The sequence below is a fragment of the Cebus imitator genome, unplaced genomic scaffold (assembly GCF_001604975.1).
Source record: "Cebus imitator isolate Cc_AM_T3 unplaced genomic scaffold, Cebus_imitator-1.0 Scaffold602, whole genome shotgun sequence".
NCBI classification, from domain to species: domain Eukaryota; kingdom Metazoa; phylum Chordata; class Mammalia; order Primates; family Cebidae; genus Cebus; species Cebus imitator.
In genome coordinates this window covers 106,338-119,026 of record NW_016107917.1, presented here as the reverse complement: position 1 = coordinate 119,026, position 12,689 = coordinate 106,338, and the positions used below count along the sequence as shown (strand labels likewise).

The following is a 12,689-nucleotide window of genomic DNA, read 5'->3' as shown; positions in this document are numbered from 1 at the left end:
GTAGAGATGGGGTTTCATCATGTTGGCCAGGGTGGTCTTGAACTCCTGGCCTGAAGTGATTTGGCCTCCTAAAGTGCTAGGATACAGGTGTGAACCACTGGGCCTGACCAGCACCAGCTACTTCTTAGATAATTACCCAAGAGCTATTGTTAGCCAGAACTTCTTAGTTAACCCGGGATATCAGAGCAGGGAAGGGAGAGGTGGTTTGAAATGCTAGTTTCCTATTGTTCCATCACCCATCCTTTTGAATTTCTTTCCCTGCTTCCTCTCTCTAGCTCTGGATGGCTATGCTTAAGCAGGATAGAGGTTTGAGTACAGAGTAGAGGGTCTGACATGACAAGCTGTTGAAATGTGAAAGGAACTCCAAGGAGGCAGCTTGAGGGCAGGGAGGGGTGACAGAGCCAGAAACCAGTTCACAACTGGAGGCTGCCAGGTGCTTGACTCCTTGAATCAGAAGAGAGAGATTCTTTTGAGAGTGAACTTTCAACTAAGGCTGCTCTTACCTTGCTGGGCATCCATCCCAGCAATGGAGGGATGAAGGATGCTCCTATAGGAAAGGCTTTGTATGTTTCTTTACTGTTCTCTATGTGGCATTTCATTTTATTTAGACAGTTCTACAGAAAACAAGGCCCAGTGAACTCTAAAGCATAACTCCAACCTTTGTTGCTATATGTAGTCATTTTAAAATATATTGTAAGCAGTGTGTCCCTACTTTTTCTAATTTTTAATTTCAGCTGTAGGTGGCAAATCTTTTAAGTCCTCTAGGAAGGAGGCGGGGCTTTTTACCATAGGAACATCCACTCCTTTTCTCTTCCCTTACTGTGTATTTGAAGTTTTTTCATAATTAATTCAAATAACAGATGAGACTCAAAATATATTACCTCAAATCTGCAGTTTTAGGATAAAGAGTTTTTGTACCATAAATATATCTTTCACATCTTGCCTATGCTATGGTTTAGATTTTTAGATTTTTTTTGCATCCAGAATCATACAAACCTAGAACTTGAGCTCCAAACAGACTCCAAAGAGCATGTGGCATCAGACACACTTGGCTTCCTTTCAGTGCAGGCAGTGATGTCCCAGATGTTCCCGAGGCCTCTCAGAGAGTGCTGGCATTGGGACTTTCTCCTGGCTCTTAGATCAGTGGCTCTGAGAGCTTTGCACTTACGAACTAATTTAAAGAATGAAATTTTGGTGACCAACAGAGTTGTCAATTTTTAATTTGTCTAATGAAGGAAATTAAAAAAAAAAAAACTTCAGCTACCATTTGCTATTTTTGTAATTTTGTAAAGAGCACCAAAAATTTAACCAAGATATAATCACAAAATAAAAGACAGTCCTTTAAATTTTAGAAATTTTGCTTGATGGGGGCAAAATAACACTTTATTATTCTATTTTATCTTATTTTGCTGTGGACCAGTGAAAATATACAAGTCTACAGACCTGTGTTTGGGAAGCCCTGAGCAACACTGAATCTTGCTACTTAGAGACTGTGATTTGAAAATTGACGCATGAATTTGATTGCTATTTGATCTGTCACTGCTCTCAGTAAAATAAAAAATAGAGGGAAAAACAATCTAAAATAACTTTCTTTTTTAAAAAATAATTTTTTATTTTTGTAAGTAGATAGTAGATGTATATATTTATATGGGATACATGAGGTGTTTTGATACAAGCATGCAATATGTAATAGTCATATCATGGAGAATGCAGTATCTGTCTCCTCAAGGATTTATCCTTTGTGTTACAAGCAATCCAGTTATACTCTCTTAATTATTTTAAAATGTACAATTGAGTTATTGACTTATAGTCATCCTGTTATGCTGTTAAATAGTAGATCTTATTCTTTCTATTTATTTTGTACCTATTAACCATCCCCACTTTTCCACACCCCTCCACTATCTACCTCTGGTAACCATTCTTCTATTCTGTATCTCCTTTAGTTCAATTGTTTTCATTTTTAGACCCCACAAATAAATAAGAACATGCGAAGTTTGTCTTTCTGTTCCTGGCTTATTTCACTTAACTTAATGACCTCCGGTTCTATCCACGTTGTTGCAAATGACAGGATATCATTCTTTTTTATGGTTGAGTAGTACTCCATTGCTCCATTGTGTATATGTGCCACATTTTCTTTATCCATTCATCTGTTTTTGTTTTTGCTTTTTTTTTTAAGCGACGGAGTCTCGCTTTGCTGCCCAGGCTAGAGAGTAGTGGCACAATCTTGGTTCACTGCAGCCTCTGCCTCCTGGGTTCAAGCAATCCTCCTGCCTCAGCCTCCTGAGTAGCTGGGACTATAGGCATGTGCTACTATGCCCGGCTAATTTTTATATTTTTAGTAGAGACGAGGTTTCACCATTTTGACCAGGCTGGCCTCAAACTCCTGGCCTCAAGTGATCCATGTGCCTCCCAAAATGCTGGGATTACAGGCACGAGCCACTGCACCTGGCCTGCATTTTTCTATTGATGGATACTTAGGTTGATTCAAATCTTGGCTGTTGTGAACAGTGCTACAACAAACACGGGAGTGCAGCTATCACTTTGTTATACTGATTTTCTTTCTTTTGAGTATGTATGCAGCAATGGGTTTGCTGAATTGTATGGTAGCTCTGTTTTTAGTTTTTTGAGGAATCACCAAACTATTCTCCAGGGTGGTTGTACTAATCTACATTCCCACCAGGAGTGTAAGAGGGTTCCCTTTTCTCCTCATCCTCACCAACATTTGTTATTGCCTGTCTTTTGTATAAAAACCATTTTAACTGGGGCGAGATGATACCTTTTTGGCTTTTTTGGTTTTTTGTTTTGTTTGAGACAGTCTCATTCTGTCACCTAGGCTAGAGTGCAGGGACATGATCTCGGCTTACTGCAACCTCCACCTTCCAGGTTCAAGTGATTATACTTGCCTCAGCCTCCCAAGTAGTTTGGACTACAGTTGTGCACCACCATACCTGGCTAATTTTTGTATTTTTTGTAGAGATGGATTTTTGCCATGTTGGTCAGGCTGGTCTTGAACTCCTGACCTCAGGTGATCCACCTGCCTTGGCCTCCCAAACTGCTGGGATTACAGGTGTGAGCCTCCGTGCCTGGTCACTAATTGTAGTTTTGATTTGCATTTCTCTGATGATCAATGATGTTGAGCACCTTTTCATATGCATGTGTACCATTTGTACTTCTTTTGAGAAATATCTGTTTAGATCTTTTGTCTCATTTTTCATTGGATTATTGTATTTTTTTCCTATAGAGTTGTTTGACCTCCATATATACTCTAGTTATTAATCCCTTATCAGATGGCTAGTTTGCAGTTATTTTGTCCCATTCTATGGGTTGTCTCTTCACTTTGTTGATTGTTTCCTTTGTTGTGCAGAAGCTTTTTAACTTAATGTGATCCCACTTGTCCATTTTTGCTTTGGTTACCATTGCTTGTGGGGTATTTGTAGTTTTCTTGTAGTAGTTTCATAGTTTGAGGTCTTAGATTTAAGTCTAATCCATTTTGATTTGATTTTTGCGTAGCAAGAGATAGGAACCTAGTTTCATTCTTTTTGGATGTGGATATCCAGTTTTCCCAGCACCATTTATTGAAGAGACTGCCTTTGCCCCAGTGTACGTTCTTGGCACCTTTGTTTAAAATGAGTTCATTGTAGGTGTGTGGATTTGTTTCTGCGTTCTCTATTCTATTCCATTGGTCTGTGTGTTTGTTTTTATGCCAATACCATGCTGTTTTGGTTATTATAGCTCTGTAATGTAATCTGAAGTCAGGTTATATGATTCCTCCAGTTTTGTTCTTTTTGCTCAGGATAACTTTGGCTATTCTGGGTCTTTCATGGTTCCATATAAATTTTAGAATGGTTTTTTTCTAGTTATGTGAAGAATGTCAATGGTATTTTGATAGGGATTTCATTGAATCTGTAGATTTTTTTAGGTAGTATGGACATTTTTACAGTATTGATTCTTCCAATCCATGAACATGGAATCTTTCCATTTGTTGGTGTCCCCTTTAAAATAACTGATTTTTTTTTTTTTTTTGAGATGGAGTCTCACTCTGTCGCCCAGGCTGGAGTGCAGTGACATCTCGGCTCACCGCAACCTCCGCTTCCTGGGCTCAAGAAATTATCCTGCCTCAGGTTCCCCAGTAGCTGGGATTGCAGGCGTGTGCCACCACGCCTGGCTAATTTTTTGTATTTTTAATAGAGATGGGGTTTGCCATGTTGGCCAGGCTGGTCTAGAACTCCTGACCTCAAGTGATCTCCTGCCTTGGCCTCCTAAAGTGCTGGGATTACAGTCGTGAGCCACTGTGCCCAGCCTTAAAATAACTGATTCTTAACTGTTGTTCAAAATGTTACAGTTCCTGTCTTAATTTGTGCGAAGTAATCTGCTGAAATTTAATGTGTAAAGAAGGAGAGAGTATATTTACATATGATTGTGTCTCTTGAATTTCAGGTAAGGATATGGAACGTTATAATGTGAAGCCTACCATCCAGGGACCCCTAATAGTTATTAGTGATGACGATGATGACGATGACGACAAGAAGAGTAATGATTTTGAAGTTCACAGCAATAAGAGTAATGATTCAGAAGTTCCCAAAGACAAGAGTGATGATTCAGAAGTTCCCAAAGACAAGAGTGATGATTCAGAAGTTCCCAAAGACAAGAGTGATGATTCAGAAGTTCCCAAAGACAAGAGTGATGATTCAGATGTTCCCAAAAGTGACAGTCATGATTCGGATGTTCCCGATGACAACGACAATCATGATTCGGATGTTCCCGATGACGACGACAATCATGATTCGGATGTTCCCGATGACGATCATGATTCGGATGTTCCTGACGATGACGACGACAGTCCTGATTCGGATGTTCCCGATGACGACGACAGTCCTGATTCGGATGTTCCCGATGACGACGACAGTCATGATTCGGATGTTCCCGATGACGACGACAATCATGATTCGGATGTTCCCGATGACGATCATGATTCGGATGTTCCTGACGATGACGATGGTCACGATTCGGATGTTCCCGATGAAGACAGTAATGATTCGGATGTTCCCAATGACAGCAATGATTGGGAAGTTCCTGACAACAATAGTGATGATTTGGAAGTTCCTGTGCCAGCAGAAGAAGATTTGTGTGATGAAAGCCAAATTGCCTCAGATGAAGAAGAGCTGGATGAGGCTGGTGAGCAGGATCTTGGTGAGAATCTCTGCGGTCCACTGAGTGATCCTGAGGCTAACCTGGAGGTTTCAAAGAGAAAGCTGCCAACTGAGGTGGAGCCTGCACCTGGGGTGGAACAGTCAGGGAAAAGGAAAGCAAAAAGCGAAACTATCTTGGAGCCACTAAAGCAACAGAAGGCAAAAACTGAAAGTATTGTGGAGCCACTGAGGAAGAGGAAGGCAAAAACCAAAAATGTACCTATGACACCTGGTAAGCCAGTCATTCCAAGTATGCCTGTCCCACTGAATGTGCCTTGCCTGCCAAATGTGCCTGTCTTATCTAGTCTGCCTGTCCTCCTCGTCAGCCCTGTGCCATTTCAGCAACTTCCTTGTGGCCCCAGGAGGCATTCATCCTGGTGAAACGATGGTTCTGGGAACGGGGGAGGAATGGCCACATCTTTCTCAGGCTCCTGTATCTTAGTATTTGCTGTTCACCAGCCTGGAGTGCTGTCTCCCTAAACCTTATGTCCTGAGGATATCTTACTTTTCTTACGACTCAGCCCAATTATCACTTCCTCTATGAAGCCATAAGTCAGAGTGGCTCCTCTCTCTCTCGAGTTACCAAAGTTCTGGAGCGCATCTCTACCAAAGCACTGGTCACACTGTTAGAATATGTTTCTGAGTCTGTCCCACCTTGGCCCTGCCCTGGTAGACTGTGAGCCTCTTCATGAGAGGACTCTTTCTCATTTTTTAGTCTCTCTGAGGATTTGGACTGGTGCTTAGGACATGATAGGGGTTCAATAAGTTTTTTAAGTGTATGAATGACTGATTATTGATAACACAAGTCTCTAGCCAGAGCAGCTGGCAGGATGGGTCCTAGGCCAAGGCAGAAAAATTGGCCTTTGCTACACACTGGGTGAAGGTGCTGCCTAGGATATGAGCCACTCATCAGAGCAAATGCATGAGCTGTGCTGTACCACCTCTTTGACTGCACATGCTTCGGTTGCCCACACTGTCTAGCTTCTAAGGGCATATTCCTGGACCCTCATAGTGCTTGGTTCCTGTGACAGAATCCTGCCCAGCCCATGCTGCTGGCAGCACTGTGAATTCATGTGGGTGAGATGGTTGAGAATGATGAGGGTGGCAGTACACCGCTTCAGACAGTTTTGTTTAGAGATGTTGCACTGGACTTGGCTGTAAGGGCTCCTTTTGGGTTTACCTTTCTGTTAGTCTCTGGATGATACCAATTTTCAGGGTATAAGTAAACTATTCTTCTTTCAGCTGATAAAGGACATAAGAAGTGTGGGCATTCAAAGAAGAAACCCGGTGCAGCAAAAGTTGAAAATCGCAAGACTAGGTATGTACTGCTCATGTTCAGTTGAACAGGAATTGACTGCACAGTTGTCACATTGGGTAGTACACTGGGCATTTGGGTAGGGGTGCTCTGCAAGGGGATGAAGGAGTGTGGCTGGGATGGGGTTGGAGTTCAAGATTTCTATCCTTGAGTGGGAGGGCCCAAGAAAGGGAGAACACCACCCACTGACTTCCTCCTTGCTTCTTTCCCCACTCTTTGAGGTTAGGCATGGGCTCTCTACCAAGGTGCCTGCAGTTACCCGGATAGAGGGGGGCCTGTCTGCCCCGATAGCAGCTCTGGCCTCTCAGATTGCCCGTGTCCTTCAACTCAGATCAAAGAATGATGTGTAGCCAAACAAGACACTTTTGGCTGGGCGTAGTAGCTCACGCCTGTAATCCAAGCACTTTGGAGGCCAAGGCAGGCGGATCACCTGAGGTTGGGAGTTCAAGACCTGCCTGACCAACATGGTGAAACCCTGTCTTTAAATTAAAAAAAATATATTAAAAAATAAAAAAAAGACACTTTCTTTCAGGCTGGATACAGCCTCATGGCTACCACTTTGCTCTAAACCAAGGCAAAGGCAGTGGAAATGGTGAGAAAGTGGAAGCAACACATTGATCTGTTGGAATTGGAGGGAGAGTGGTCAAGATTGTCTTCTAGGTTTTTCTAGTGTTTTGGCTGAACCCAGTTACTCTTAGTGTGTATATTCTTATTAACTTTTAAAGCTTAAATGTTAGGATGAAATGGATTGCTTGTCATTCCTTTATTTTTATTAAGCTATATATAGTTGATACTGGAAACAACAACTGATCATTTAGACCAAAGTCATGTTAATACTTAAGGCAAAAAATTAATATATTTTCTTATTTAGATTCCAGGAATTTCTTAGTTTTTTCCTTAAAAATCTGATACAGTAAGCATAATTTTGTTTTTACTTTCATTGAAGAGTAATATATACTCAAATCTGAATTGTCTTACAAGACAAGGAATGTACTTGAAAGACTATATGTTATTTTTTTAAGTAGTATTTTGGACAATAAGTGTATCTTAAGGGAGGGGAAAAGGACTGATGTGTCAGCCATAGGGGCACCAGGTCACCCTGGACCTGAGCAGAAGGGCTGTCTGTTTCTGTGCTGGCTGAGGCAGCCGGTAGCAGCTTTCCAAGTGCTCTCTTGGCTGGATAGCCTTTCAGCAAGGTTTCTGCTCTGGATTCCTAGCTACATATTTAAGCCGCTTTGCCTCCAGGGATGTGTATCTTGGGTAGCTCCCAGGTTGCTTTGCTAGAACGTGACAAAAGAAGGGAGAAACTGCCCCTTTGTGTCGTCAGTCTGCATTATGCAAAGGAGGCTAGCCTTTTTGGACTCTTAACTGTTGTTTAGCACTTCCTGTGGCAGTCTGGAGGCTTCCTGTTACGCTTGGCACTGTGCTTGTGGAGGCTGCTTGCTGGTCATGGTGTCTGATATACCCAGTTTCGGGTCTTGTTGGTTTCTCTGATGTGAAGGTGCTCAGGCCTTGAGGCAAAAGTATGCTAAGCGAAAAGGCCAGCTTTGTGTGAGCACAAACACATGGGTCACAGGCTCTGCCAAAGTCTGCAGAGGGTTCAGGTTTGCATCTGCCACCTTAAATACTGATGTAAATTTGCTTTCAGGTCTAAGTAATTGGAGGCAGAAGTCCCCCATTTTAGGCTTGAGATGAAGACCCTTCCGTAACCTATGTCTTGTCTGGTACTTACTGCTCTGCAGCCCAATTTCCTCACATAGGGTTTAGTTTGTGACTTAAGGGTTAATAAGTGTTCTGGCAAAATCTCAGTTTTAGGAGTTCTGTTTAGTCAGAAACCTGCTGCGTTTGCTCCCGTTCTATCTTTCCGGCTCTTTGGGCTCATCTCTGGACTTACTGGACTGTTCCAGCTAAGATAAAAATGCTTCTTTTTAAATAATAGTTATTATAGTATGAGTCCTTTATGTGCTCAGCATTATTCTTTGTGCCCTTTGAATTAGGCCTTGAAAGATGGGGCAGCGATTGTGGTTTAACCAAATACCATGAGATTTGGATCAGGAGATTCACTGTCTCTGTGACCTTTGGGCAAGTCTCTTGACCTCTGAGCACAGTGGAGAGCGTAAAAATAGTAGTAGCTTTTTTGAAGGGCGGTTGTGAGGATTAAATATGACAATGCAAAAGGAAGTTCTTTGCACATTTAAAGTGCTACACAGATTGTTATTCTCGGTAGAGGTGGACATGTGGTCATTGTTAGCTGTGGGAAAATAGATTGTGCCAAGGCACAAATGTGGGAAATCACAATTTGTATCCAGGGAACATTTAAGTTGCCCGCTTTGGCTAGAGTGGCAGTGGTAGCTGGGAGTAAAGCTTGGGACCAGGTTGACCTTGACCATGAATGTGAGGCCAAGCAGTCAGTGAAAAACCAGACGGGGACGTTAATTGGAGCATGGCCTGCGAAAATGAATCTGGAGGGAGGGGTGTGTGTGATTGAGAGGAGAAAGAGCCTGGGGGTAAGGAACACTGGAATGTTCTCATATCCAGGCATAAAGGGTAGGATAAGAACTTGAACTAGAGTAGGAACCAGGGGGATGGAAAAGAGGGGCTGGCTGGAAGAGAAAGTGTGAAGAAAGATAGTCTGTCTCTGTGCCCAATTGCACAAATAAAGAGAGAAAAGGAATTTTAAAATGCCTTTGAGGTTTTTCAGCCAATTGTAACAGAAGTTTGATAATTGAACACACTTTAGCTGGAGATACAAGATACATTCTTGTTAGTTGGAAGTTTGCACTGGGCAATGGTAAATTCAGAACTAGGTCTCAGGAGAGAGCTCCAGAGTACAGATACAGATGTGGGGATAAGTCTCATTGAAGTTGAAACCGTGGGCTTCATTCACACCTCTGAGGGTTGCAGAGAGCGAAGAGAAAAGGCTACAGACGGATGCTTGGGAAATGCCCTCATCTAAGGATCTAGGTGGAAGAGGGAGCGACAGGTTTTCAGGGTCTCTTCACAAGACACTTAATGCGTGCATTCCTTCTCTCTATTTAGCTTCATAAATCTCAGTTGAATTTACCTTTGCAGGACTTGTAAGTGCAAAGTCCATGGAAGTTTCCTGCATGGCCTTGGAAAGTCAAAGAAATACTCTGGAAAAAATTTAGAGCGAAATAAGGATGAACTGTTTCAGAGAATCTACGACCTGTTTAACAGAACCGACTGTGATAAAAAGGTAGGATCAGTGAACGAGCACTGATTGAGCACCTGCTATACACCAGTACTCTTGGCGCAGCGAGGTGTGCTAACCATGTATACTTCCCACCCTTGAGCAGAGGCAGTTGAGGTTGGGAGACGAGCCCTGGTACAGGTAAAAGCAGTAGAGAATGTGTATGAGTTATAATGTGTAGGACAGACGGCTGTTACCACAGGAGATCAGCAGAGGGAGAAATCATTGACAGCCTCAACAGCCAGGAAGTAACATTGCCTGGAGGAAGTGAGACTCTGGTTCTTAAAGGATGGTAAGTGGTGAGAACAACAGGATGGGGGAGAAGGAGAGTTGAAGCTTGACAATCAGGAAGAGAGGATTCATGTGGAAGGATAATGGAAAAGAGCTGTGTGACCTTGAACAAGTTACTTGGCCTCAGTTTCTTCATCTGTAAAATGGGGACAACATGATACTTATTAACTCATAGGATTATTGTTACACTTATATAAGTTAATACACATACAGTGCGTTAGAACAGGGCCTAGGACTTAGTAAGCTCTTATTTTTTGACAGTTTAGGACCAGATACTGGAGGGCCTTGGGAATCTGGTTTGAGCAGGTTAAATTTACATCAGTAGGCACCACTGCATAGGGATGGGGTGCATCAGGGAGCGAATGAAATTAACCTGCTGAAAGAAATTAACCTGACAGTAACCTGTGGGTATGGACTGGATTGGATAAAATCTGGAGGCAGAGAGACCTATTGGTCATTAGATTTTTCAGACTTTATTGTCTCTGGTGACAAGACTTTCTGGAGGGAAGTTCTCATATATTCCTAAAGATTCCCCAGCTTTTGGTGCTTTTCTTGATGACAGTGGTGTCACATCAGATGGGTGGAACCTGAAGTGTTCTGAGTTGCATTTTCAGTTCAGCCCCACCCACCTCAGCAGGCTTGTTCTTCTCTCCTTAGCTGCCCCAAGGACAAGAGAGCCCAAGTCCTGCACTCACGTGTTCTAGCAGTCTCCCTTGTGTCCTGATTGCCTTTTCGTTGTCTTTACCCAGACTTCAATGTGGCTTTTATTCTCCCCGGAATGTTTTGATTTGTGTGCTTTTTGAATAAGTTTCTTCTCAAACTTGCTCTGAGCCAAGAACCTGGGGGAGAAAGTTTCTTTTCCTTTTTATTAGATGGTAAAAAATTCTGGAGGTCATATTTTCTGGTCTGCTTAAAACTGCTTTCTGGGCCAGGTGCAGTGGCTCACGCCTGTAATCCTACCACTTTGGGAGGCCAAGGCAGGTGGATCACCTGAGGTCAGGAGTTCAAGACCAGCCTGAGCAACATGGTGAAACCCCGTCAATACAAAAAATTAGCTTGGTGTGGTGGTACATGCCTGTAATCCTGGCTACTTGTGAGGCTGAGGCAGGAGAATCGCTTGAACCTGGGAGGCGGAGGTTGCAGCGAGCTGAGATTGTGTCATTGCACTCCAGCCTGGGCAACAAGAGCAAAAACTCTGTCTGAAAAAAAAAAACAACAAAAAACTAAACTGCTTTTCTGATTCCTTTCGTTTGCTTTTCATTCTCAGCTGCAAGAGAAACGATGGATTGCCTGGAATAACAAGGTGCTGAAAACTCCCGGCCCATGCAGCACTGGTGAGATGCCGTACCAAAACAGGCAGTGCTTTGCCGAGATCCAGATTGGCATGAAAATCTCAGCAAAGATCCAGATTGGCATGCAGCTCTCTACAGGTGATTGCAGGATTGTGGCAGTTTCACCACTATGCTCTTTCCTTCTGACACTGTGCCTGTGAAATTACTCCTAGCTGGTAGCCTGTGTCACAGCTTGAACTGTCATTTTTGGGTGGGCAGGTATACTGTGTGTTGCTTAGAGGACATAATTATTGGATATCTCACCATCCCTGTGAATCAAGCCCATCCATCTTTCTACCAGGCCTGCCTTTCTCTGCATTTCCCCTTTGCCAGCATTAGCATCTTCATTGTCTCAGGAGCTGAGGTTCAAGGTTCCCTATTGTCTAGCCAGTCATCAAATCTTCCTTCACAGTAGCTCACCATTTCTTCTCCATCTGTGCCTCCATCCAGAGACAGGCCCTCATCCCTGCTCCGTTTGTTCTCCCGCATGCTACTACATTGCTTTCCTGCTGAGAAACCAGGGTTTTGAGGCCATTGTGATCTGCTCCCATTCTCCTTGGCCGATCTTGTCTCTCAGTACTCTACTACTAGCCCATGGCCCAGACAGGCTCTCTTCACACTGGCCTTCAAAACATACCACAGGCTGGGTGTGGTGGCACACACTTGTAGTCCCAGTTACTTCAGACGCTGAGTTGACAGGCTCGCTTAAGCCCACACCATGATTGCACCCGTGAATAGCCATTTCACTCCAGCCTGGGCAATATAGCGAGACTCAGTCTCTCAAATGTTTTTAAAAATGTGCCACAGTCGTGTTTTACCACACCCAGAATGACCTTCCTGACTGGAAATTCAATCAATTAGTAAGTGCCCCTGAGGTCTCATTTTCTCCATGGAGCTTCCCCTAAGCAAATCTCATGGCCATAGTGATTGCTCCCCACCCTGTCCACCCACCTCTGTTCCTGGAGGCAGAAACTAGATCTTGTCTGGATATTTTTCTGGCAGTGCCTCACAAAAAGATGAGCATGTTGGAGCTGCTCCAAAAAGACCTGCTCACTGAAGGCTCTTTGTCATAAACAATATCGGGTTGAAGTAGGTGGAGATTTCACTTTGAGAATCCTGGGAAGGTAACACTCATGCCCACCTGCATGTGCTTCTGGAAGATAGCCTTGTGTCTGATGGGGCTGAAAGTCGAGGGATTGTTGGGTAGCAGATAAGAAGAGGATTGAGGCTGGACGCAGTGGCTCAGGCCTGTAATCCCAGCACTTTGGGAGGCCGAGGTGGGTGGATCACTTGAGGTCAGGAGTTCGGGACCAGCCTAGCCAACATGGTGAAACCCCATCTCTATTGAAAAA

At 43.4% G+C, this 12,689-nt stretch overlaps 1 protein-coding gene across 1 annotated transcript in view; it reads left to right on the top strand.

The window, feature by feature from the left end:
• Positions 1-12,689, top strand: part of GCNA (germ cell nuclear acidic peptidase) — a 36,076-nt gene that overhangs the window by 21,479 nt on the left and 1,908 nt on the right. Inside the window, exons 5-9 of the mRNA XM_037734316.1 lie at positions 4,438-5,421; positions 6,432-6,507; positions 9,577-9,640; positions 9,680-9,721; positions 11,274-11,436. Of these exons, the coding sequence (XP_037590244.1) occupies positions 4,438-5,421; positions 6,432-6,507; positions 9,577-9,640; positions 9,680-9,721; positions 11,274-11,436 (1,329 nt within the window). The remainder of the gene's footprint in view (positions 1-4,437; positions 5,422-6,431; positions 6,508-9,576; positions 9,641-9,679; positions 9,722-11,273; positions 11,437-12,689) is intronic.